Source organism: Bubalus kerabau, chromosome 4 (assembly GCF_029407905.1).
Source record: "Bubalus kerabau isolate K-KA32 ecotype Philippines breed swamp buffalo chromosome 4, PCC_UOA_SB_1v2, whole genome shotgun sequence".
Taxonomy (NCBI): Eukaryota; Metazoa; Chordata; class Mammalia; order Artiodactyla; family Bovidae; genus Bubalus; species Bubalus kerabau.
In genome coordinates, this window is record NC_073627.1 from 16,969,128 (window position 1) to 16,997,001 (window position 27,874).

General features: G+C 44.4%; 1 protein-coding gene across 1 annotated transcript in view; it reads left to right on the plus strand.

Moving 5' to 3' along the window:
• The first annotated feature begins 18,486 nt into the window (after nt 1-18,486).
• LOC129648862 (probable E3 ubiquitin-protein ligase MARCHF10) overlaps nt 18,487-27,874 on the plus strand; it is a 49,879-nt gene continuing 40,491 nt past the window's right edge. Inside the window, exon 1 of the mRNA XM_055575594.1 lies at nt 18,487-18,576. Within this exon, the coding sequence (XP_055431569.1) occupies nt 18,487-18,576 (90 nt within the window). The remainder of the gene's footprint in view (nt 18,577-27,874) is intronic.

Consider the following 27,874-nt stretch of genomic DNA (forward strand, 5'->3'; position numbering starts at 1 on the left):
GAATCGACAGAATGTTCTAGATTCACTGGTTTGGGATGCACAGCTTTGAACACCAGCAGCAGTCCCCCATCTTGACTTTATGTGTCTCTTCCTCCCCCTTGTTGTCCCCACCTAGCGCCTATCTAGGCCATGAAGCTGTTCCTGCCGCCTGTGACACCCTGAGAGGGCCTCCCCCAAGTTGGAGGGGGAAGCATCAGTCCTTAGTGGGGGTGAAGGCAATGAGGGGTCACAAAGGGTTAAAAAGAAAAAAATTAGTTAGCCATTGATCTGATGCTTGTGCTGTGCTGGGCTTAGTCACTCAGTCGTGTCCAACTCTTTGTGACTCCATGGACTGTAGCCCTCCAAGCTCCTCTGTCCATGGGATTCTCCAGGCAAGAATACTGGAGTGGGTAGCCATTCCCTTCTCCAGGGGATCTTCCTGACCCAGGGATCAAACCTGGGTCTCCTGCACTACAGGCAGATTCTTTACCTTCTGAGCCACCAAGGAAGCCCCAGGTAGAACAACAGAAAGCAAATCATAAAGAGTACTGGGAATTCCCTGGCTGTCCAGTGGCTAGGACCTGGTGCTTTCACTGCATGGCCCTGGGTTCAATCCCTGGTTTGGGAACAAAGATCCTGTAAGCCCTGCAGCATAGCAAAAAAATAAAATAAAAATTTTAAAAATAAAAGCTTCCTAAGAGAAGTGCAGACATTAGAAATATTCCATGTCAGGGGCTACCCTGGTGATCCAGTGGCTAAGACTCCCAATGCAGAGGGCCCAGATTTGATCCCTAGTCAGGGAACTATTCGGAGAAGGCAATGGCACCCCACTCCAATACTCTTGCCTGGAAAATCCCATGGACGGAGGAGCCTGGAAGGCTGCAGTCCATGGGGTCGATGAGGGTCGGATACCACTGAGCGACTTCACTTTCACTTTTCACTTGCATGCATTGGAGAAGGAAATGGCAATCCACTCCAGTGTTCTTGCCTGGAGAATCCCAGGGACAGGGGAGCCTAGTGGGCTGCCATCTATGGGGTCGCACAGAGTCGGACACAACTGAAGTGAGTTAGCAGCAGCAGCAGGGAACTATTAACAGATCCCACATGCCACAACTAAGGGGCTTCCCAGGTGGCGCTAGTGGTAAGGAACCCACCTGCCAATGCGGGAGATGTAATAGACATGGGTTCGATTCCTGGATTGGGAAGATCCCGCAGAGGAAGAAATAAATGGCAACTCACTTCAGTATTCTTGCCTGGGAAATCCCATGGTCAGAGGAGTCTTGAGGGCTACAGTCCATAGGGTTGCACAAAGCAGGACATGACTGAAGGGACTTAGCATGCACACATGCCACAACTAAGACCCAGCGGAGGAAGAAAGAAGCAGATTCCACGTCAGGGATGAATGCTCCTGCGTGTGGCATGGTCCTCTGTTGTTGTTACTGTTTAGCCACTCAGTCATGTCCGACTCTTTTGTGACTCGATGGACTTTAGCCCGCCAGGCTCCTCTGTCCATGTGATTTCCCAGACAAGAATACTGGACTGGGTTGCCATTTCCTTCTCCAGTGGAGCTTCCCAACCCAGGGATAGAACCTATGTTTCCTGCATTGACAGGTGGATTCTTTACCACTGAGCCACCTTGAAGCCCATGGCACAGTCACTGGGGGATCCCCAGATACCTCCTTATGAGTGCAGAGGGTAAAATCTCCATGACTGCCAGGATCAGGAAACACATGATTAGAAGGGGGGCTCCCCCAAATCACTGCTGCCCCTGATCCTCTAGGGAACTGTCTTCTGTGCTGCTCTGTTCCCCACCTCTCCTGCTATCCAAACAAAACATCACCAAGCAACATCCACTTCTTGAAGGTCCAGGAGTTTCTCAGTGCCCTGTTGATGAGAAGGATTTTTTGTTGTTGTGTTTGGCCCGAATATTCATCTATCCAGAGCATGTTTAATAATCACGTGAGATCCCTGATGTTGTCATAGCTTTCTGAAACCTGAGTCTTGCTTAGAGCTTGGTGATCGGTCCACAAATTAAACTCTTGGCCAAACATATATGGCTTGAGTTTATCCCAAATCCAAACAAATCAGATATTCTTTCTGGACAGAAGTCAAATTCTTTCCTTTGGCAATAATTTCTCAGAAATTCAGAAAAGCCGTATGTTTTCTGTTCTCAAAGTTCTTATAATCACATCAACTGCATCAATTGCCATAATGAAGGGTTTTTGAAAATTCTGAAGCTGCCAAAATGGATAAAGAAATCAAAGCCTGTTTGAACTTTTCAGAACTATCCCAACAAACTTCAATGAATTTGCCCTCTCTTTGTAAAACAGTACAACAGACCCACTACAATTAGAAATGAGGGAAATTCTAAGGGATTCCCCCAAAGGACATGCTTTTTTAAAATTAAAAATTTTAATTTTAAAATTGTAGAGTTTGCCAATGTCCAGTAGAGTCTACTTTATCCTGCAAGAGAATCAGATCTCAAATATTTGACCTATGAAAGCCCAATAAGCATTACTAAATTTCAGATAGTTCATGGACGACTGCAAGTCTCAAACTGGATACACCCTCACAATTAGGTATAAGGTCATAAAATGTCACTCTCTGAAATTCAGGAAAAAAATCAATCTAAACTTAACCACCATGATATTAGCAACATAAGGTGAACATTTTCAAGAAATAACTACTTTAGAGATGTTTTATAAACTCATGCATGATGTATGTACCTTGATGTATCCTCAGCAAGGAGAATTAAATTTACATTATGCAAATAATCATGACAGCTACCATTTGTTGAAGAATTATCATGTGACAGGTTCAAGACCAGAAACTTTGCACTTGAAGTTTCATTAATCCTAACATCAAGCCAGTGAGGAGACTCGGGCTATTCCCATTGTAACTATGTGGATCTCGAGGTGTGAAGAGGAATTAAAGTTGTTTACTATGTCTTTTTGCTCAGTCACTAAGTCGTGTCTGACTCTTTAGTGACTCCATGGACTATAGCCCGCCAGGCTCCTCTGTCCATAGAATTCTCCAGGCAAGAATATTGGAGTGGGTTGCCAATTCCTTCTCCAGGGGATCTTCTTGACCCAGGGATCGAACCCGTGCCTCCTGAATTGGCAGGCAGATCCTTCACTGCTGAGCTACCAGGAAAGCCCTGTTTACCACATATCATACAGCAAAGGCCACCCAGGACTTGTCAACTCCAAGCCATGCTGTCAGTGGTGTAAGTGGAAGAGAAATGGTTCAGAAAAGTTGAGCAAAAAGGCAGTTAACTGAAACAAAGATGGGGTAAAAAACCTTCCAAAGCTTTGAACAGTTCAAATCAGTTATCCAGACTGAAACCTCTCTGGAGGGAAGGAAGGTTATTCCACAGGGCCTCCTCAGCTGCTAGAGATATCCCTGAGGACACTCAGTTCCCTCTGGTCTAATTCAACCTTCACCAAACACACCTTCGGGTCTTTAATTTGATCTCCCAGGGATGCCTTTCCACCAAGAGGGAGGACCCTGGATATGTGACCATGGATGGTCAGCTGCCAGCTTTAGTCTCTGGGCTAAAACATCAGCTCAGTCAGGTGGAGTTCATTTAGTCTCCACTGAGTAGAATTATTAGGAATTAGATTCCAATAAGTCTTCCCTGGTGGCTCAGATGGTATAGAATCTGCCTGCAATGCGGGAGACCTGGGTTTGATCCCTGGGTAGGGACGATCCCCTGGAGGAGGCACGGCAACCCACTCCAATATTCTTGCCTAGAGAATCCCAAAGGACAGAGGAGCCTCGTGGGCTACAGTCCATGGTGGCGCAGAGTCAGACACGACTGAGCAACTAAGCATAGCACACAGCACAGTTCCTATAAAGATCAGTCCTAAATTAACCAAAATGACATTTCTGATCTTAGGAACCCAAGGAACTCAATCCTGGATCTTCAGTGACTTCCACCAAAATGTATACCTAGCCCCAGGTCTTCCCTGATGGTCCAGTAGCTAAGACTCTGTGTTCCCAGTGCAGGGGCCTGAGTTCGATCCCTGGTTGGGTAACTAGATCCCACCACAACTAAAGAAACTGCATGCTGCAACTAAGACCCAGCACAGCCGAATAAATAAATAATAAGTAAAAATTTTAAAAAATGCATACATAGCCCAGAAGATACACCTCAAAACAACCTACCAAGTTCTCTAGCCATCTTAATGACATTGATAAAGGACTGCTTTTAATGTAAAGGACTGCTTTTAATGAGTGACATCAAGAGATGGTAACATTCCATATCCACAGTCTGGCCAAATATCTCTATGGGATGAATGCAGAAGGTCACAATAGTCCATGGCATATTCAATAATCCACTAGCCAGTTATGGCTACCAAGGGGATAATGGGGAGAGGGGGAGAGATAAATTAGAAGTTTGGAAATAACATCTATACACTACTATATGTAAAATAGGTAAACAACAAAGATCTACTGTATAGCACAGGGAACTATATCCACAACTTATAATAACCTATAATGGAAAAGAATCTGAAAAATATATATATATTATATAACTGAAACACTTTGCTGTGCACTTGAAATTAACACAACATTGTAAATTACACTTAGCGTCAAAGAATTGATTCTTTTGAATTGTGGAGCTGGAGAAGACTCTTGAGAGTTCCTTGGACAGCAAAGAAATCAAACCAGTCAAACCTAAAGGAAATCAACCCTGAATATTCATTGGAAGGACTGATGCTGAAGCTGAAACTCCAATACTTTGGCCACCTGATGCAAAGAACTGACTCATTTGAAAAGACCCTGATGCTGGGAAAGATTGAAGGGAGGAAAAGGGGATAACAGAGGATGAGATGGTTGGATGGCATCACCGACTCAATGGGCATGAATCTGAGCAAACTCCAGGAGATGGTGAAGGACAGGGAAGCCTGGCATGCTGCAGTCCATGGGGTTGCAAAGAGTTGGATATGACTTAGGGACTGAAGAGCAACAACAAATATTTTTTAATTAATCAGATGAATCCCCTGCCCAGAGGGGTTCTGGAGGAGAACCCATGAAGCTTTAAAAGACCTCTGTGCCCACAGTCCCCTTCTCAGAAAAGCCCCTCCTAGAGATTCTATCTGTAAACAACCTTCTATGCATTGAATGAAGGCAACATCACCTGGGTGGCCTCAGCCAATGAAAAACAGAAACCCATGAGTCACAGTGAGAACCAAGGTAAAAAATGACCATATTGTGTATGAGGGAGCCCATCTCCTTGTAGGACTACTTGGCATGAAGCAGTATGTCCATCAGGGGAGCTCCTGATTAGACAGTGACAAAGTGACCTAGTTAGACTCGCTCTTAGGAAGAGGAAATACTAGGTGAACAAAGAAAGCATGGGTTGTTCCAGATCAAGTAGCTGGGCCAGGTCTCCATGAGGCACCTAACCCTCAGGGGCTTAGAAAGCAGGCTACACCCCTAGACAGCTTACTCTTTGCACTGAGTTCAATATTTCCCTCAAAAAATGTGATTTCTAAAACCTCATACACAGTCTACTTCTGAAATTTTATACTTGAAGTTGCCCTTTGCAGAACCCTTAAATTAATCTAAAGAACTTCTTGATACTTATTTGCAAACACCAAATATCTCAGTCATTTGAATCTACTATCTACTTAAGTTGGTTTTTTCCATTCATTTGTTTATCATCCATCAGGGACACCATGCAAAGAGCAATGAAGAGTAGGATCCTTTCCCCAACCAGGAATTGTGCTTCTTCCTCAATGTAACATTTCACGTTCTTTGCATTTTGCTCTTTAAGGCTAGAACTAGTCTTATTGGTAGTTTACATGAGCAACTCTGGGAGATAGTGAAGGACAGGGAAGCATGGCATGCTGCGGTTCATGGTTGCAGAGAGTCGGACATGACTTAGTGACTGAACAGCAACAAAGCTCAAGTTTGCCCATTAAGCACTGTAACAGGAGTTGCTTGATAAAAGTTTTTACAAGCTGACCTCTGGAACTCTTGCCCTCTTGCAAAGACACCATGATTCTTTTCACAGAACTTAATTTTCATAAACACTTGAAATGTAGAAGAGTTTAAAACTGAGACATGAAGTGACATCTCCAAACCTTTTGAAGATTTACAAATGTTCAAAAATGTATGGCTGACATGCATATGCAGTAAATAAAATCTTAAAATATGCCTCACAAAGTAAAGCTACTGATTATTGAGTGCTTAAGTGCATGCTAGTGCTCAGTCATACCCAACTCTTTGCCACCCCATGGACTATAGCCCTCGAGTCTCCTTTGTCCATGGGATTTCCCAGGCAAGAATACTGGAGTGGATTGCCATTTCCTCCTCTGGGGGATCTTCCCAATCCAGGGATTGAACCCATGTCTTCTGTGTCTCCTGCATTGCGGGCAGATTCTTTACCTCCTGAGCCAGTGGGGAAGCCCAATTGAGTGCTTACTGTATATCAAGTAAAATGTTAAGTGTTTCACTTGTCCTGTCTCTCAAATCCCCATAGAAATCTTTCGAGGTAGAAACTATTGTTTTATACAGATGTTGAACTGGAAGAAAAATGTGGGTCCGATATGTACCAAGGTGCTTTTCTTACTAGTAGGTATCATCAGGGAATCAGGAATGGGAAGCCCTGCTTTTGAGCCACTTGCCATGTGTCCTAAGGCAGGACACTTCTCTTTGACTATCTCATCTGGATTTCAACTTCCTCCAGTGTTAATCATTATAATCATTTTTATTTGAGGGGGATGTCCTAGCTCCAACAGAACAAACTCTCTACCCATCATTTCACTATTACAGTTTCAGTCCAGTGTGTCTTAAAGATTTTTGCATCTTTAAGCACCTCCTTTCAAAAAGCACAAACTGTGGGGAGAGGTCGTGGGTTAGTACTTCTCAGTTAATGCTTCAATTATCAGTTAATACTTTAATAAGGATTACTTAATAGCTAGCTGACAACAAGAACAGAATATGGGTTGGGCTACTGAAATTCCAGAAAAGCTACTTCTGCTTCACTGGCTACACTAAAGACTTTGACTGTGTGGATCACAACAAACTATGGGAAATTCTTTGAGAGATGGGAATACCAGACCACCTTACCTGCTCCTGAGAAACCTGCATGCAGGTCAAGAAGCAAAATTAGAACTGGACATGGAGCAACGGACTGGTTCCAAATTGGGAAAGGAGTACATCAGGGCTCTACGTTGTCACCCTGTTTATTTACATTACACCCTACAACTTATATGCAGAGTACATCATTCAAAATACCAGCCTGGATGAAGCACAAGCTGGAATCAAGACTGCTGGGAGAAATATCAATAAACTCAGATTTGCAAATGACACCATCTTTATGGCAGAAAGAAAAGAGGAGTGGGAATGTAAATTGATACAGCCACTATGGAAGATGGTATGGAGATTCCTTTAAAAACTAGGAATAAAACCACCATATGACCCAGCAATCCTAATCCAATCCTAATCCATTTTGAAACCAAAATTGAAAGAGACACATGTATCCCATCGTTCATTGCAGCACTGTTTACAATAGCTAGGACATGGGAACAACCTGATGTCCATGAACAGATGAATGGATAAAGAAGTTGTGGTACATATACACAATGGAATATTACTCAGTTGTGGTACATATCACAATGGAATAATACACAATGGAATAAAAAGGAATGCATTTGAGTCAGTTCTAACGAGGTCGATGAACCTAGAACCTATTATAGAGTGAAGTAAGTCAGAAAGATAAATATCGTATTCTAACACATATATATGGAATCTAGAAAAATGGTACTGAAGAATTTATTTATAGGGCAACAGTGGAGGAACAGACATAGAGAATAGACTTATAGACATGGCGAGAGGGGAGGAGAGAGTGAGATGTATGGACAGAGTAACATGGAAACTTACATTACCATATGTAAAATAGCCAACGGGAATTCCCTGTATGGCCAGGAAACTCAAACAGGGGCTCTACATCAACCTAGAGGGGTGGGATTGGGAGGGAGGTTAAAAAGGGAGGGAATATATGTATACCTATGGCTGTACCTATCATGTTGAGGTTTTACAGAAAACAGCATAATTCTGTAAAGCAATTATCCTTCAATAAAAAATAATAAAAAGAAAGAGAAAAAGAACTAAAGAGCCTCTTAATGAAGGTGAAAGAGGAGAGTGAAAAATCTGGCTTAAAACTCAACATTCAGAACACTAAGATCATGGTATCTGGTCCCATCACTTCATGGCAAATAAATGGGGGAAACAATGGAGACAGTGAGAAACTTTATTTTCTTGGGCTCCAAAATCACTGCAAATGGTGACTGCAGCCATGAAATTAAAAGATGCTTGCTCTTTGGAAGAAAAGCTATGACCAACCTAGACAGCATATTAAAAAGCAGAGACATTGCTTTGCTGACAAAGGTCTGTATAGTCAAAGCTATGAGTTATGGTTTTTCCAGCTAGTCATGTATGTATGTGAGAGTTGGACCATAAAGGAGGCTGAGCGCAGAAAAATTGATGCTTTTGCACTGTGGTGTTGGAGAAGACTCTTGAGAGTCCCTTGGACAGCAAGATCAAACCAGTCAATACTAAAGGAATCAACACTGAATATTCATTGGAAAGACTGATGCTGAAGCTGAAGCTCCAGTACTTTGGCCACCTAACGTGAAGGGCTGACTCATTGAAAAAGACTCTGATGTTGGGAAAGATTGAAGGCAGGAGGAGAAGGGGATGACAGAGGATGAGATGGCATCACCAACTCAATGGACATGAGTTTGAGCAAGCTCTAAGAGATGGTGAAGGACAGGAAAGCCTGGTGTGCTGCAGTCCATGGGGTCCCAAAGAGTTGGACACAACTGAGCAACTGAACGACAACAATGCCACAAGAGATGGACAGGTATTAGCGATTGCTGAAGAACCAATTAAGGCTGGATGACAAAGTGCCCAAAATAAAGACTTCACACAAGTATTGGGTTGGCTAAATATTTCATTCAAATTTTTCATAAAAGTATGGAAAACCCAAACATATTTTTTGGCCAACTCAATACATTTGATCTGGGCTCTGCCAGGCTCAGGATGTGCCTTAGGAGTTGGTATGAAGGCAGGGAGTAATGTTCAGTGTGTTACACACAGTTGCTTCTGGCGGAAGTATGATTGAAGAAGTGCTGAATGAGGAAAAGCAAGAAGGTAAGCCCTGGGGAAGGGATTTCATTCCCCAGGGAGTAAGGTATTTTGAGAGCTTCCTAATGTGTGGCTCAATGACACTGGATCTGTGCTGGTTTTAGAACAATGGAAATGGTGGGCATAGGGTGTGGAAGACAGGGATGCAGGGTGTGGTTAGGAGGCCCATCTAATACCCCAGTTAAAAGGTTGTGCGTGCGTGCTCAGGTGCTCAGTCGTGTCTGACTCTTTACTACCACATGAACTGTAGCCCACCAGGCTCTCTGTCCGTGGCATTTTTCAGGCAAGAATACTGGAGTGGGTTACCATTCCCTTCTCCAGGGGATCTTCCTGACCCAGGGATTGAACCCACATCTCCAGCATCTCCTGCACTGGCAGGTGGATTCTTTACCACTGAGCCACCTGGGAAGATTAGTTAAAAGGTCACAGAGCCCCAAACTAGGGTGGTGGTGATAAAAAAAAGAAGGGTGTGTGATGCTGCAGGAGACATGGAGGTCAACTGGATTTAGGGGATTACTGAGAAGACACCCAAACCACGGACACCTGAGGATTCTGAGCACGGATGAATAGTCCAAGTATTTCTATTCTCCCTTTTCCCTATTCTCTACCCAGTCAAAAATGCCAGAACTTGACATTAGTTGGCAAGTTATCAGGTGTCTAAATATGCACAATAAATGGAAGAGAGTCATCTTTGCCTACGAAAACCACAGACAAAAATAAACCTGGCAGAGGGCGTATCTAGCACAGGCTCCGGCGCCTTCTTTGCAAATCTGTGGGCACTAGTCTAAACCTCCAAGAACCTTGGGAAAAGCAGCCAAGATTACTGACAACCAAGAGAAAACCGGACTCCTGTCTCCGATCTACCACTGATGGGGTGACCCCCTTAATCATTTATTTTTTCCTTTTTATGTTGGCGCAGACATTTCAGAGATCCCCTGCACAGCTCAGACTGCAGGGCTGCACTGTCTTTCCCTCTACCGTTGTGTTGCCTTCAATATTATTTTACTCGATTAAAAATACTTCCCCCTCTGGTTTTCTAATCTCATTCTTCAGCACTAATCCGGGCAGGAGCGAAGGCCTCAATATCTAGGTCTGGGCTTTGGACATCAAGACAAAGCCAATCCGACTCCTTCAGCACCTCTTCTTCGCTTGCCGCCATCGCCGCTTGGCCTTCCGGATAGCATCCCGACTAGTTCCCACGGCAACCGGCCGGGCTCCCAAGTCCGGGTTCAGGACTTCCTCGGCCGCAGCCTCGCCCCGCCCCCACGGCCGCGAGAGGAGGGCGGGGGCCGGGTTGCCAAGGAAACGGGAGGACGCTAGGCAGCCGCCCCCACCGCCTCCGCTCCTAGCAAGCCCGGCCGCCGCCGCCAAAAGCTGCCTCCGGGGAGGAGGAGGAAGAGGGGCCAGTAGAGGCGGGAGAGAAGAGCGAGGAGGAAGAAGAGCACCGGGACAGCCCCGCGCGATTGATGGGCGGCTCCTCCGCCCTGGACCGGCCCGCCTGCCCCGCCCCTCGGCCCCTTTAGTCCCTTCCAGGGGGGAGAGGACTGACCCGCAAGGTAACGGCCGGCCAGGCCCGGCCGCCCCCGCGACCGCGCGGCCCCTGGTCCTCCGAGGATGTGGGGAAAAAAGATGGGAGACCACTTTTCCTTGAGACGACTCCGATTCTGGGACAGGGTTGGGGGGGAGGGGGGTGCGGAATCCCGCCTAAATCCTAAGGACTTGGTCACTCCCTCTCAGCTGGCCACACCCCCCGCATTTTTCTACCTCAGACACGGTGTGGGGGTCATGTATTTGCACTCTGGCAGGCCCCCGTGCATCCACATAACTGCCCCCCCCCCCCATACTCCAAGAGAGGTATACGGTTCACGGCCCTTCTGGCTCCTCAGTGCGAAATTAGTATTGTTGAGAGCATCGAATTGCTGGTCCAGCCTGTGACATCCCCGCCCAGCCCCAGAGTTTCCCAGTTACACGTTGAGTCTGTCTTTTCTGGGCTTGATGGTCAGTGTATGACCGTCCGGCTCTTTCACGGTTTGATTGATAAAGGGAAGTCAATGCCAAAGAACTTTTCTCATAAGCCATTTACAGTACTGCACCCCACCCCCACCCCCTGATCTCCTAGGCAAATCGGATGGAAGAGTCAAACCATCTACCCTCGCCCCTCTCAGTTCCCGGTCTTTTTCTTCGGTCATAGTATTATTCTCTCAGTAGTGGAGTGTTAGGAAGAGTGAGCCTAAATCACTCATATTTGTCGCCTATACTCAAAATATTTTTGTAAGTTAAGATTTTTTTTTTACAGATTTTTTGAATTTTTAAGATTTTTGAAAGTTAAATTTTAACAAGTTTTGTAATCTTTGTTATTACAAATTAATTGTGTAAAGAAGATGAATAAAGCCTCTACAATCCTTCTTCGCAGCACCGAGTTACAGAAAGGTGGGGGATTTATAAACCTGATGTGCAGTGCTTAGTCATTCAGTCCTGCCCAACTCTTTGCGACCCCATAGACTGTAGCCCGCCAGGCTCCTCTGTCCATGAGGATTCTCCAGGCAAGAATACTGGAGTGGGTTGCCATGCCCTCCTCCAGGGGATCTTCCCATCCTAGTGATTGAACCCAGGTCTCCCACATTCCAGGCAGATTCTTTACCATCTGAGCCACCAAGGAAGCCCATAAACCTGATGGTCAAGTATAAATATAAATACAGCCATTTAGGTTTTGGTTCAGAGGAACCTTAACTTGAAAGAGGGGCTTACATTGACATTTTTCTTTGTGAGTGAACCAATAACATATTCATTTTGATGACACTTATAATATGAGATGGAGAAGGCGATGGCACCCCACTCCAGTACTCTTGCCTGGAAAATCCCATGGGCGGAGGAGCCTGGTGGGCTGCAGTCCATGGGGTCGCTAAGAGTCGGACACGACTGAGCGACTTCACTTTTTCACTTTTCACTTTCATGCGCTGGAGAAGGAAATGGCAACCCACTCCAGTGTTCTTGCCTGGAGAATCCCAGGGACGGGGGAGCCTGGTGGGCTGCCGTCTATGGGGTCGCACAGAGTCCGACATGACTGAGGCGACATAGCAGAAGCAGCATAATATGAGAACATCATAAGAAAACAGTGAAATGGCTTGATTATTATTAATAATAAAAAGAACTCCCTTCCCATCAATTCCTTTTTGTGAAACGTGACCATAGAACAGAAAGACAGCACATGTGATTTTTTTAGAGCACTGGAAGAAATATATTCGGCAGTCAGACTTTGTTTCTCCTTAGTCAGGGAAGTTAAGTCTGAATTCACTGGAAATTGACACTAGAGAGGAAGGCATATGTCACAAAGTTCTTAGAATATTCCTCCCTGAAATTTCACAGACGTGTAGAATTTTGAGGCCAAGAAGAATTGTTCACTCTTGCTTTCAGCCAAGCAGGACTTCCTCTCCCACATGCCTCCTCCTCCTCTCTTCTCATTTCCTGCCCCCTCTCCGGACTTAATATGGCTTCTCCTGTGGATTTCTAAAGCCCCAAACTGGCACATTATCATCAGAGACTTAAAACAGAAGTGTGCATAACCATGAGTAGATATTGAATTGAGAAGCAGTTCAAAGGTGAGAAACAGCAGAGAATACAGAATGCTGTTTTAGAAACATGCTCCCTGCCCACATTTTATTATCACTCTCCTCCCCTCCACCTGCCTGTATTTGCTAAGAAAAAAATTGGGGCTTCAAATGGCCATCTGGTTGAGTAGGCCCACAAAGCTGAGATCCACACATGAAGCATGATCTTATGTGGATTTAGTTCCATATAGTGATTTCCATTTCTGGTCAGTTTTCCAAACCCAAAGTCCAGTATGAAGTTCAAGTGCCACTTCAGAAATGTGGAGGATGTTCACCTAAACTGTGGTGACCTACCCATCATCTCCTTAATCTATCTCTAATAATCTGTTTCTTTGGGGCCTAGAGTATTTGTTTAATCTCACAAAGTATTGATGTATTTAAGTAAGAGATTAAATGTGGCACCATGATGCTCCCAAATATTGATTTTATAGTAGAGTCCAGTCATAGAGTTTATGGGAGGACAAAGAGACTTGTAGGCAATTTTAAAGTCCATTATTTGGTAGGTGATTGTGAAGTCAGAGGTAACCTAGCATGGAGTAATTCAGATAATGCTATTTCCTACCTCTTTAGACAAAATTATTTCATGTCTCTTGACTGAGAAGCCTCCTTAAAATAACACGGCATTAAAGCCAGGAGAGATTAGCTGGCTTTTCCAGGTTAATTTTGTAACCAAAATGTATCATCCAAGTGGATTCTGAGATGCACTCTTTTAGTGGCCATTAACATATTTTCATTGTGAATCCTTATGTTCTCTGCCTGATTAATATTCAGACAGGCTTTTCTTTCCATCAGTAGCAGCAGGGATTCATCTTTCTGCCAGTTTTAACACCATTGTTTTCTGAAAAGCGTGGGAACATAAGTTTATTCTATGCAGGTATAAATTCATATGAAAAGTTAAAAGTGGTGTCTTAAATTAGACTTCCATAAATGACTATTAAAATTCTCAGAGACAAAATTTAGGCTTTGTGTGTCATCTGTGGAACTACCTATCAGATTGTAGTTTTGGATTCTGACTCACAAAGATCAACTTGCTATAAATGAGAGAACATATGCCCCAAGGGACCAACACAAGTTCCTAGATGATATTGTTTGGGGCTCAATGATAAATCTTGCAAGATTTCATAGAGACCAGACCAGACACTGGGTCACCATGAGTCAGAGGCAACCTGATTCTGCCAATACCTGAACAACTGGAAAAATAAACCAAACAAGGAAGGAGAGCCATAGCATGTAGACACCTGAGGTCAAGAATGTCGTCTGGCTTATCTTGCTGTTTCCCCAGAGTCTACAGCAGCATCTGTCATATGGCTGTCATTAAAAAACACATGTAGGAAAGAAGAACCAAGCTGGAGGCATCACTCATCTTGATTTTAAACTATATTACATTGCTACAGTAATGAAAACAGTATGATATTGGAAGAAAAATAGACATATAGATGAATGGAACAGAATAGAGAATCTGAAATAAACCCATGCATATGTGGTCAATTAATTTATGACAAAGGAACCAAGAATATACAGTGGGGAAAAGATAGCTTCTTCAATAAACAATGTGGGAAAACTGGACAGTCACATGCAAAAGAATGAAACTGGACCACTGTCTTACACCACACACAGAAATCAACTCAAAATGGATTAAAAATTTGAACATAAGACCCCAAACCATAAAACTCCTAAAAGAAGTAAGATAGTAAATTCTTCAATATTGGTCCTTGCAATGGATTTTTTAAATGTGGCAACAAAAGCAAAAATCAACAAGTGGGCCTCCATCAAACTAAAAGGCTTCTGCACAGCAAAGAAAAAACCATTGACAAAATGAAAAAGCAAACCCCCAGAATGGGAGAAAATATTTGCAAATCATATATCTAATAAGGGGTTAATATACAAAATATATAAATAACTCATACAACTCAATAGCAGATAAACAAACAACCTGATTTTTAAAATGAGCTGATCGGAATAGACTTTTTCCCAAAGAAGACATACAGGTGGCCAACAGGTGCATGAAAAGGTGTTCAACATCACTAATCAGGGAAATGCAAATCAAAACTACAACGGGATACCACTTCACATGTGTTTGAATGGCTTCTATCAAAAAGAAAGAAACAACAAGTGTTGATGACAAGTGTTGGCAAAGATGAGGAGAAAAACCCACGTGCACTGTTCATGGGAATGTAAATTGGTGCAGCCATTATGGAAAACAGTATGGAGGTTCCTCCAAAAAATTAAAAATAGAACTACATTTGACACAGCAATTTCAGTCCTGGGTATTTAACCCAAAGGAAATGAAAACACTAACTCAAAAAGATATTAATATATGCACCCCTAGGTTCATTGCAGCATTATTTACAATAACCTAGACATGGAAGCAACTGAAATGTCTTATCAATGGATGAATGGATAAAGAAAATGTGGTGTATCTATAAAGATCCCCTGGAGAAGGAAATGGCAACCCACTCCAGGATTCTTGCCTGGAAAATACCATGGACAGAGGGGTCTGGTGGAGCTTGTCCATGGGGTCACAAAGAGTTGGACATGACTGAGCATGCACATACTCATGGACTCTCTCTCTCTCTCTCTCTCTCTCTCACACACACACACACACACACACACACACATAATGGAATATTATTCATCTATAAAAAAGGAGAAAACCTTGGCATTTGTGACTACATGATTGACCTTAAGGGCTAAGTGAAATAAGTCAGAGAGAGACAAAATACCATGATCTCTCTCATATGTGGAATCTAAAAAATGAAATCACCAAACTCATGGATACAGAGAGCATACAGAGAACAGCTTGGTGGTTGCCAGAGGCATGGAGTAGGAAGAGAGTGAAATGGCGAAGGAGCTAGAGAGTACATACTTTCTGTTATTAAATAAATACTAAGGATGCAATGTACAACATAGTAACTATAGTTAATAACACAGTATATGTGAACATTGCTAACAGAATAGATCTTAGAAGTTCTCATCACAAGAACAAAATAATTGTAATGATGTGGGCTGACAGATATTAACTAGACTCATGGTGGTGTTCCTTTCACAATACATACAAATACCAATGTACTCCTGAAGCTAATATGATGTTATATGTCAATGATGTAGTTGCTTAGTTATGTCAGGCTCCTCTGTCCATGGGATTTCCCAGGCAAGAATACTGGAATGGGTCGCCATTTCCTTCTCCAGGGGATCTTCCCAACCCAGGGATCAAACCTGTGTGTGTCTCCTGCATTGGCAGGCAGGTTCCTTACCACTGAGCCACCAAGGAAGCCCATATGTCAATTATATCTCAGTTAAAAAAATATATATATATATAGAAATAGAAATAAGTAAAAGAGCTTCACTGGTCAATAAGCAGAAATAGTGTGGGACCCCTGATGACCTTATGAATGAAAGCCAGTAGACTCACTATGAACTATGCCATTAACAAATTCAATGTTTTTGTCATAAATTTAGACCACACCAGTCAGAGTCAAACTTCTTGAAAGCATCATCTGCACTTCCTTACCTCACATTTACGCAACTCAGTGCAATCTGTCTTCGGCCCCGTCACTCCATTAAAAGGCTCTCACCGAGGTTATTAATAATCTCCTCCTTGAAACACGCACTTCTCAGCATCTGTGAAACTGTGCCCACCTGATTCTCGGTTTTTCTCCTGCCTCTCTGGCTTCTTCCCAGAGTTTCTCTTCTGCTGCCTTTCCTGTTCTTAAAATCCAGTGGTCCTCAGAATTTTGTCCTGGGTGATCATTCTCTTTTCAATACCCACCCTGCCTTCCACTGCAGCTGTTACCAAAATGCCAGCAACGCCCCAGTCTTCACTTCTCTAGTCAGCTCCAGAGCAGTATATCTAACTGCTTACTCGACATCTCCATTTGCTGTCCCCGGCCCCCTCAAAATCTCCATTATTTTCTCACAAACCTGCTCCTCATTCCAAGTTTTCTGAAGGGAGGATTGGCATCAACCATCTGGCTGCCCGAGCCAGTAACCTGGGCAGCCTGCTGCCTTTATACCTCCATCTTTTTTATTATCGTGTCATTTTTATTATCACCAAGACCTGATGATTTTTCCTTCCTCAGTGTCCCTTGAACCCATCATGCTTAGAGTGTGGGCACTGGCATGAGACTCCCTGGGTTCAAACCCCAACTCTTGGGCTTACCAGCTCTGTAACCTTAGACAAGTTACTTAATCCCTTTGTGCCTCAGTTTCCTCGTCTGCAAAAGAGATCTAATTTTTGCCGCAATGGTGAAGATTGTGTGAGTTAGTATGTTTAAATGTGTCAAACACTGCTTAGCACTTCCAGAGGCTCCATAAACAGTAGCTATGAGCTCCTCCTCCTCTTCCCCTCCAGTTGTGACCCAAGCCTGGGCACCATCTTACATAGATTCCTCTAACATGTCCCCAGTGGCCTGTCCACTTCCATTCTTCCTCTACCTCCTCCCCCACCCTCCATCCAGTCTCTATCCTACAGCTGGAGGGACCTTTGGCTTTGTTTTGGTTTTGGCTGCAGCTTATAGGATCTTACTTCCCCGACCAGGGATTGAATCTGGGCCCCTAGCAGTGAGAACATGGAGTCTTAACCCCCAGACCACCAGGGAATCCCCTGAAGGGAACTTTAAAAATGCAGATCTAATCATGTCCTCCCCCCGAATGGAACCTTCTAGGGGCTTTATATGACTCTTTGAATCCAACCTCCAAGGCTCCTTGTGAGCTGGGCCCACAGCCCTTCCGTGGCTGTCCTGGCCTCCCTGTGTTCCAGCTGCCCTGTCCCCTTCCTGCCCTGAAAGCTCTGTACTTTTTGTCCTTTCTGTCCCAGATTCTTTCTGTCCCATTTCCAGCCCAGCTCACTCCTTAGCAAACCCAGTGTCCTTCCCTAAGGAAACCCTTGCCTCCCCCTCCCCCAATGACAGTTTCTCAGAGACCCCGTGTTTCCGCTCCGTCACACTTATCAGCATCAGGGTCCACTGTCAGTGTTCCAGGACTTGGGGTTTGAACCCAGAGAGTCTCACACTAGTGCCTGTGCTCTAATCATGATGGATCCCAGGGATACTCAGGGATGAGAACCATCAGGACTCGGTTTTCATATGGTTGGGCTAGGAGAGGGCAGGGTGAAGGAAGCCACCCAGGTTACTTGCTCGGGAGCCAGCTGGTTGATGCCAACGTTCTCTCCAGAAAACTTGGGAGGAGGAGCAGTTTGTGAGAAAGCCATGTGGAGTCTGAGGGGCTGGGGGACTACCATATTCAGTGCTGGCTTCCACCCTAGATTGAGAAACACAAAGCCCAGGCCCATGTCATATCCAGACCACCTAACCCCCATGCCCAGCGGAGTGCCTGAATTGGAATAGGCGTGTGATCATTGTAGAGTCTGTGCGTTTATATGACCACGGGGCTCAGAGCTTTGGTCATTGCTAATCGAGCTAGGTTCTTTTTTGTCGTGTGGTTGAACTGCTTCTGCCGGTCTAACTCCCTCTGAGTAACCGGGACAGACTGGCTGAAGCCAGCTGATGAAAGTGGCTACATTATTTATGTCTGGAACAAGAGGGCTGTAAGGGCATCGACAACCAGACAAAGAGTCCTTTGAGTCTGAAAGGAGCATCTGTGCCCTTCCAACAATGGACATGAGATTAATAAGAGAATAAAAGCAATTATACTAAGACAAGTCCCCAAATGGCAAAGCAACAAAGGGTTATATCACAGCACATTTATTCGTCTTCTATACGCAGGTCGGGGATTAAGAATCATGTTACACGAAGCAAAGGACAGGCAGAAGTTCGTCAGTGATGTTCAATATCTGCGGGACATGCAGCACAAGGTGGACTCAGAATACCAGGTAATAGCAGAAGTGAGAACTCTCTTCCACCAACAGTATGAGGAGAGAATCGGGGAAACGGTACTGGTATATGAGAAGCAGTAACAGGTTTCCAAAAGCCAAACCCCACACTTGGGACTTCCCTGGCAGTCCAGCAGTTAAGACTTCGCCTTCTAATGCAGGGGGTGCAGGTTTGATCCCTGCTCTGGGAACTAAGATCCCACATGTTTCAAAGCCAAAAAAAAAAAAAAAAAAGTAAAACAGAAGCAGTATATTAATGCATGTATGTGGAATCTAGAACAATGGTACTGATGAACCTATCTGCAGGGCAGCAATGAGACTCAGACATACAGAACAGACTTGTGGACACAGGCGGGGAAGGAGAGGGTGGGACAAATTGAGAGCAGAGCACGGAAACATACACACTACCACGTGTGAAATAGATAGCCGGTGGGAAGTTGCCTGTAGATCACAGGGAGCTCAACCTGGTGCTCTGGAACAACCTAGAGAAATGGGGATGAGGAGGTAGGAGGGAGGTTCAAGAGGGCGGTGGGGGGGAGCGATATATGTATGCTTACGGCTGATTCAGGCTGTTGTACAGCAGAAACCAGCACAACATAGTAAAGCAATTATCCTCTAATTAAAAATATATTTAAAAAAAACAGAAGCAATATTGTAACAAATTCAGTAAAGACTTTAAAAATGGTCCATAACAAAAAAAAAATCTGTAAAAAAAAAAAAAAAATCTCAAAAACCCATACTTTACAGCTGTGTGACCAATGAAAAGCTACTTAACTTCTCAGAGTCTGTTTCCTCATCTGTACAATGGGGATAACTGTGCCCGCACCCCCCCCCCCATTATACCATCATGGAAATGAAATAACATTTTTTAAGTATTTAGCCCAGGGCTTGGCACACAAACCTTATCAACAAATGACATCAGGGCTTAAATTGGATAAACCAGCAATCAAGAAAAAAAAGACATTAAGGAGTTAACCGGGTCACCCTACCATTTATCAAACAACACACCCTTCCGTTGTCCTGCAGCCAGAAGAAAGGTGGTTAACACATTTTACAACAAGCTAACTCTTCGTCACCCTAGTTACAGTGTTTACATGCAAAAACAAAACAGTCAGGGAGCCTGAGAAGTCATGATGTAATTACCCAGAGCTGGCGTGGGACAAACCTGCCAGACGGGCTTGTGGGATTCTGGGAGCAGTTAGAAAGTGTCACTCAGCCCACCGGCCGGAGGTCACCCTCAGCAATCAAGGAGGCACATCCTTAGCTTCAGCTGAGGATCGAAACGTGCTCCTTCCCGAAGGAGAACAGAGACCTGTCACCATCAGGCTTTTCCCCTTCTTGGCAATTTCAAATATAACCGAACCTCCCGTGTCACCAAGGCAACCAGACCGATCTCAGTAACCTGATTTCACCTGTATAATACAGTTTAGCTCTGGGCCTGGAAATGAAGTCAGCAATTGCCTCCTACACATGTCAATCCACCTCCAAGGCTGTAGAATTGAGGGGATTTCTATAAGATAATAAGAACGTAAACATCTGAACTGGTCACACTGGGAGGCCCTCTGCTTTCCACAAAGATGCCTCTGCCACAGAGCCCAGGTTTGGAAATACTTGCTTGAAACTGTCTCCGGAACAGGCACATAAGAAAAATCAATCTTATTGTTTGATGGCCTCTCCTGAAGAAAACCGCACAACCGCACGGCTTGGAGTCACTTGCAGCTTTATTTTCTAATCTCACTTGGGCTTTCAACACTGTGCTTTGTTAATAAGGACACTTTCAACACTGTTTTTAAAAATAATAATTATTATTAAGTGCCTACTGTGTCCTGAACGGGGCTTCCCTGGTGGCTCAAGTGGTAAAGAGTCCACGTGCTAATGCAGGAGACTTGGATTCCATCTCTGGGTTGGGATGATCCCCTGGAGAAGAAAATGGCAACCCACTCCAGTATTCTTGCCTGGGAAATCCTGTGGACAGAGGGACATGGCTGGCTACAGTCCATGGGGTGGAAAAGAGTTGGACATGACTGAGCGAGTGAACAACAATGTTCTGAACCAAGTCCCTTCTCTCCCCGAGTTCTTATTCTATGACTGAGAAACAAGCTACACACACAAGTAAATTAATATGTAAGACAATATAATATATATGATAAATTCAATGAGGCCAGTAAAACAGAGGTAAAGGGGGTGGGGTGATGCTCTTTTACACAGGCAAGGCATCTTCTTTGAGGAAATAACATTTGATCCTGGAGGTAAAATGATGGGCAAGAGCTGGTCAGAGCATCCTGAGCAGCAAGGAAGCAGGTGCAAAGGGCCCGTGGCGGGAACTAACAGTGCAAACAAAAGAAGGTCAGCTTGGCTGAAACACTAAGGGAGGGTGTGGAAGAGGTAGATAGGACCAGATCACATCGAGTCTCTCAGGACAAAGCTTGGTCTTTGGCGTTTACTCTTATCCCAATGAGAATTATTAAACAATTTAAAGCAGGAGAGTGGTATGATCTGATTTACCTTTTTAAAAAGATCACTTCAGGGGCTTCCCTGATGGTCCAGTGGTTAAGAATCTGCCTTGCCATGCAGGAGACACCAGTTTCATCCCTGGTGTGGGAGGATCCCGCGTGCCTCAGGGTAACTGAGCCCATGCACCACAGCTATCGAGCTTGCGTTCTGGAGCCCGTGAGCCACAATTACCGTGCCCACATGCCTAGAGTCTGTGTTTCACAACAAAAGAATGCACTGCAACGAAAAGCCTGCACATCACAACCAGAGAGTACCCCCCCCCACTCGCCACAACTAGAGAAAGCTTGTGCGCAGCAATGAAGACCCAGAGAAGCCAGAAATAAATGAATTTAGGAAAAAAAAAAAAAAAGATCACTCTGGCTGTTGTGTGGGAAAAGGACTGCAAAGGGCAAGAGAAGCTGCAGAGAAACTTGTAAGGAAACTGGTAAAAATTTAGGTGAGACCAGCATGGTGACAGTGGGGGTGGTGAGAAGCAGCCTGACCCAGGAAATATCAACAGAAGCCGCACAGACATCTTGCTGATAAGGGAGGAAGAGTGAGGGAAAGAGGGATGAAGGATAACTCCAATATTTTCGCTGTCCATCAGTTCCCTCCATTATCACGGTTTAAACTTTATTTTTTTCAAACCTCCCATTCCTGTACTTTCAACAAGGACCATCTCTCCCTGTTTTGCACACACACAAAACCAAAGAACTTGAGGCCGACAGGTGGGACACCACTCAGCTCTTCCCCTTCCATCCCGGGATGGCTGCCTGTCTAGCCCTCAAGGCTCAAGGGGAGAAGGACACTCTCACGGCTGGGGCCAGACCTGAGAGCTTGGTCCACGCCCCTGTGTTCCCAGCCCCTCTCCATCCGTGGACCTCTCATCTGCATCCTTGGAATTCCTCCTCTTCTTACTGTCTCAGCCCACAAACATGTTCAACTGTCTCTCACACTGAGAACAAAAGATCTAAGCTGTCTGTGGACCATGTGTCCTATTCCAGCCGCAACCCCGGCACTTTCTAGTCTCCATATGTCCCCAAACAGTCAGCTAGACTTTTGTCTCCACTCCCTGCTCCCTCGAGTGCATCCCATTACCTACTGGCCTGTTAGCCTGGCCGTCTCCTAAGGTCAGCAGTGAAAATCAGCAGATAACTTTTAAGTCTTTGTTTTCTGAAGCTTTATCTGCATTTGGGGCCATTACTCTTTCTTTCTTGACACATTACTTCTCTGGCTTCCTGGCATCACGTTCTCCTGGTTTTCCTCCTGTTTCACTCACATTCCTCACTCTACCCATCACGTGTTAATTCCCCTAGGTTTCCATCAGCCCAGTTTTCTCCTAATTCACAGTTTCTATGGCCCATCTCGTCCCTTCCTATATGTTTAACTACCACTCATACACTGATGGGCCTCCCAGGTGGCTCAGTGGTAAAGAACCTGCCTGCCAATGGAGGAGACACGGGGGTCGATCCCTGGGTCGGGAAATCCTCCTGGAGAAGGAAATGGCAACCCACTCCAGAATTCTTGCCTGGGAAATCCCATGGACAGAGGAGCCTGGAGGGCTACAGTCCATGGGGTTGCAAAAAGAGTCAGACATGACTTAGCGACTAAACAATGGCAATCACATACACTCATGATCTGTAATCCTGAGTCTTCTCAAAGTGTCAGAATCCCATACACACGTGCTTGCTGGATGGTTCCATCTAGGAGTCAGAAAGGCACACTGAATTCAGCACGTCCATGGTGGATTCTGCATGGTCCATCCCCGATCATCCTCTTGTGCACCCCCTCTCTGAAGATGGTGGCCCAAGCCTTCCCTGACTCCTTTCTCTTTGTCACCACTCACAATCCCCCCACCCCCACCCCTGCCAGTTGCCAAGTCCTGCTGAGTTTACCTAAAAGCTCATGAACTTGTGCCTCCCTTCTCATCCTGTGGCCATTGCCCCGGTTCCAACCTCCATGATTTATCTCCAAGTTTATTAAAATATCCTCATATCTGGTCTCCCTGCCTGCAGCCTTGCCACCTTCCAGATTGAAATTTATGGAAAATGAGAACTGAGTATGCAATTCCATCGTTTTCCCCTCACACAGAGGCAGGTCCTAAACCCAAGAACCACAGCAAGAACAGCCCAATCCTCCACCACTTCTCTAACCTCCCTTCCCTGGTCCTTATTCTCTCAGCAAGAGTGGTGAAGACCATAGTTTTAACTTAGAACTAGAGGGACCCTCTGTATTCCCATGGGACCCTCCCTATTCCCATAGCACCCTCTTCAAAACAAAGCAAAACCTTATTTAAGTGTAATTTACATATCATAAAATTCACCTGTTTTAAGTTTTAAATTTGCCAAGTTTGCTATCATCACCATCATCTGGTTTTAGAACATTTCTATCACTCCAATACCAAAGCACCCTTTTCATACCTCTTTTTCATTATTGATGAAATTGTATTGGAATTGTCTTTTGTATGTCTTTCTATGAAACTGGACCACAACTTCTTCAGGGAAGGACAGAGTCACTTTCCTGTGTTGAATTGAATGCCTTGTCATTGATGAAAGCCAGCATTAGCGAACTTGACCACCAACGATGTTTATCAGACACAGGTCCAGCTGACTTGTAACTAATCTTCAAAGTCAAATCCACCTTCATTGAGCATTTTCAAAACCACTCACCACAAGGTCTACAAAAATAAATTTGATTGTCCTTAATATGTTCTGAGGATTGTCAAATTAAGTATATAGCAACCCACAGAAACTACTTTGATGGGAATAGTGATGAGTTATATTATTGACTCTGTCCCTCACCTTCTTCCAGAAAAGATTTAAAGACGGGATTTAAGAATCAGTTGCATGGGACTTCCCTGGTGGTCCAGTGGTCAAGACTTTGCCTTCCAACAGAGGGGCTGCGGGTTCAATTCTTGGTCAAGGAGCTAAGATCCTACATGCCTTGCAGGCAAAGAAAAACTCTCAAAAAAAAAAAAAAAACACAACATAAAACAGAAGCAATACTGTAACAAATTCTATAGAGACTTTAAAAATGGTCCACATCAGAAAAAAAAAAAATCAGTTGCATGAGTTTAATGACCCCATCAATAACTTGGTCCATATACAACCTGTGTGTATTTAGATAATTTACTAAGATAGACTTTGCACTGGGTAGATACTGAAACCCTGGGGCATCAGTGAGCTTGGCCAGTTACTTGTGGAAACCCCAGCTTTTACTCAGAGCCCAGTGACGTGCAAGGGACTCCCCATTTCAGGGTGTACAATAGTGTAAGGCCTAATAACCAGATGTGACTCCCAAATCATAGACCTTTGCCACATACGCCTTCCTGTGCTGGACTTGCCTTTAATGAACTGGCTCAAATTGAAGCCCTTAGAAACCTGCTGTACACACTATTCCTGCAACTGCCTAAAATACTCTTCAGGCTGGTATGCACCAAATTAGCAGTGCCTTTACAGGTCTGTCTGCTAGCGGCAGGAGAGGAAGGGTAAACCCACCCTGAGTTATTCTGATGCTGTGCCTCTCAGTGGTTGGGTGGGACACTTTTGAAAAACCAAGAGGAAATAAACATCTATTTGGCATATTACATGCTATTTCAGAATCTGGTAGCTAGTACGTAATTATACACCCTCTCAGAATTTGGCTCTGTTTCTTCAAGGGTGTTCATGCTGTTTAGCTTTTTATTTCCCCTTCTTTTGGTCAAATGTGTTTATGTAGCTTGTGGCAAAATTTAGCCGTTAACGTCCACTGAAAGCTAAAAAGAAAGATTACACCTGGCATTTCAGGATGATTTTCTAGACTCTTATCAAATGTGTTCAAATGGGTTTCACTTCATGTTGCTTATTTTTCATTTGGATTCTTTCAAGTACAGATCAAAACCTAATATGATGATATAAACTTGTTTAAGGACGTGATGGGTCACTGCACCAGGTGGCATGACTCTGGGGACTATCCACTCGGGGGGTTGAGGGAACAGAGATAATTCAACTTTTTCTCCTGCAGGAGTCATGGGGAGGGATATGTGACATGTGCATTCCTCTACTCTTCATAGAACAAACAAAAAAACTCACTGGAGGGGAATAGCATATCAAACTGTTTTTTACACCTTTGATTTCTCAACCTCTTAAAACTGATGAACTTTGATAATGTCCCCAGTGATAATTAAAAGCCCAAACTCTGAGTTAGGCATGTTGGATCATTGTTGTTATGGACTCACTCAGGCGTGTCCGATTCTGCGACCCCATGGACTATAGCCCACCAGACTCCTCTGGCCATGGGATTCTCCAGGCAAGAATACTGAAGTGGGTAGCCATCCCCTCCTCCAGGGCATCTTCCCAACCCAGGGATCAAACCGGAGCCTCCTGCATTGGCAGGCGGATTCTTTACCACTGAGCCACCAGGGTAGCCTGTGATGGATCATAAGAACAATTAAAAGCAACTGAAGGCTGTATAAGTCCTGCTTCTCAAAATGCTTGTGGGGTTCGAGTAACAATAACCTTGCTGATGAAGATGTAGAGTTGGGTCATCATTACAATGCTTTTTAGACCAGAACCGTGAAGCTGGAAGAGTTCCTGGGGTGTGTGGCTTCTTAAGGTACCAGGAGCCCAGATGATGACTAGAAGAATGGGGCTGGTAATAAAAGGGACAAAAGAAACTTTGAGCATCCCTGTGGGTTCAGAAAGCTGTAATTCTGAAGCAAGTGGTTTACAGAGGTAACCTGCATGACTGGGAGTGGGAGTTCCTCAGTTGGCTGCTGAGGGGATGGGCGGGCTTAGCAAGCAGACCTCTACTTCTGGGGCAGATAAACAAGGATGAACGTCAGGTCTGCAAGAAGAGTCTTTCTTCTTCCACAGCCAAGATTGGAGTCACATTATTTGGCAAGAGCAGACTTTAGAAAAAGGGAGTACACCCAGATGTGGGATTGGAAACAATTAGAAGTTGATTAAGGCTATGACGAAGATGGTAGTGGTGACGGTGGTGGTGGTGGTGGTGGTAGATGGCGATGATGCTAAGTTTTACTGAATGCTACAGCGAGCCAATCACTCTGCTTGCTAAGCATCTTACCAACAGTCCCTCAGGCTCTCCCTGCAGTCTTGCAGCACAGAGACACCTCCATCCCGAAGATGAGAGAAGCAAGAATCTATGGAGTTAGTCAGCTCGCCCAAGGTCACAGTGCTAGAAAGTGGCAGAGCTGGGTCCTGTCGTGTTTACCAATACTGAGTTACAGTGAATCACAAAGCCCACGTCATCCCCCACAGGCACATAGGCATGTTTGTTTTCCGGCCCCACAGTGGTACCTTCTGCACAGAAGGCAACCTGACAGCACGTGTTACAATCAGAAGGATGGGTTTGGGGGTCCAGGGGGTGCGACGCCAAAGAGGAGCGAAGGAAGAAGCCCCGATTCTCCCCAGAAAGAAGAAACAAGGCGTTAGTTACCTGGAACCTCCATTTCAAGACTCAGCCAGTTCTTGCCACAAGAACAGAAACTTATTTATAGCACTGTAGCTCCAGACACATGCAACTGAAAGAGAAATAAAGTCCCGGGATAAGGGGAGCCCCTGGTGATGATGAATTACAAATCTTTTCCTTCTCCCCATCCTGGGGATTTCACACTCCTCAGCCCCTATCCCTTCAGGACCCTCCAAGCAGAAACCACATCAACATCAGAAAACAACAACAAAAAATCATTCACATGTACAAATAGCAAGAAAACTGGTCTCTGGGTAGGGCTGGGGGGTATGGCCAGATTCTTGCTGTTTCTAGGACTGGAAGTCCAAACTTAGCTCTGTCCCCATGTCCCCTTCTCAGCAAAACTGTAACTTGGAGAGAACTAGTGTTTGATTTACATGGAAAGATTGCTTGGCTGTTTCAAGATTAAAATTAGAAAGTACCTACCTTGCCACTGGTTTCTTCTGCTCCTCTATGAGAGAAGGTGGAGGGAAGGGGAAAACTAGAGGGGAAAAACATTTTTTTTTCAACATTGCAAATCATTCTATTCCTCCTCCCCTTTTAGTAAAGAAATGTTTAAGTCGCAGGCATTCTTGGAGAGAAGTTTTGAAAAACACTCAGCCCACAAGAATTCTGTTCATCCCACAAAATCTGCCTCGGTCCTGCATGCAGTTGCTAATACGGGCTCCTCCACTTTCAGCCCATCAGCATTTCCTTCCCCAGCCTTTAGGGTAACAGAGACCTCTGAGGCTCCAGGAAACAATACTACAGGCTGGGGCTCCCCTGCCCCCAACAGGAGCTCCACCATCATCCTAAAGAAATAGGGAAAAAGAGGCCCATATTTAGTTGGACTTTACTGACTTCTCCAGCTGACTCTCTTTAGTTTTAGCTTGGTTTATTCTATCATTTGGTGTCTGTTTAACTTATTACAGTTACTATTCAGTATTGGGGGGGGGTGTTCTTATTTAAATTATTTATTAAAACAAACACCGTTCAGAATTATTTAAAAGGCTTAGCTATTTATTGAATATATGGCATCATTTTTGAAAATAACAAACCAAGGGCTGAAATCAAGATTGCTGAGAGAAATATCAGCAACCTTAGATAAGCAGAAAATACCATTCTAATGGCAGAAAGTAAAGAGGAACTAAAGAGCCTTTTGATGAGGGTGAAAGAGGAAAGTGAAAAGTCTGGCTTAAAACACAACATTCAGAAAACTAAGATCATGGCACCCAGTCCCATCACTTCATGGCAAATAGATGGGGAAATAGTGGAAACAGTGACAGATTTTATATTCTTGGGCTCCAAAATCACTGCAGATGGTGCCTGCATCCACGAAATTAAAAGATGCTTGCTC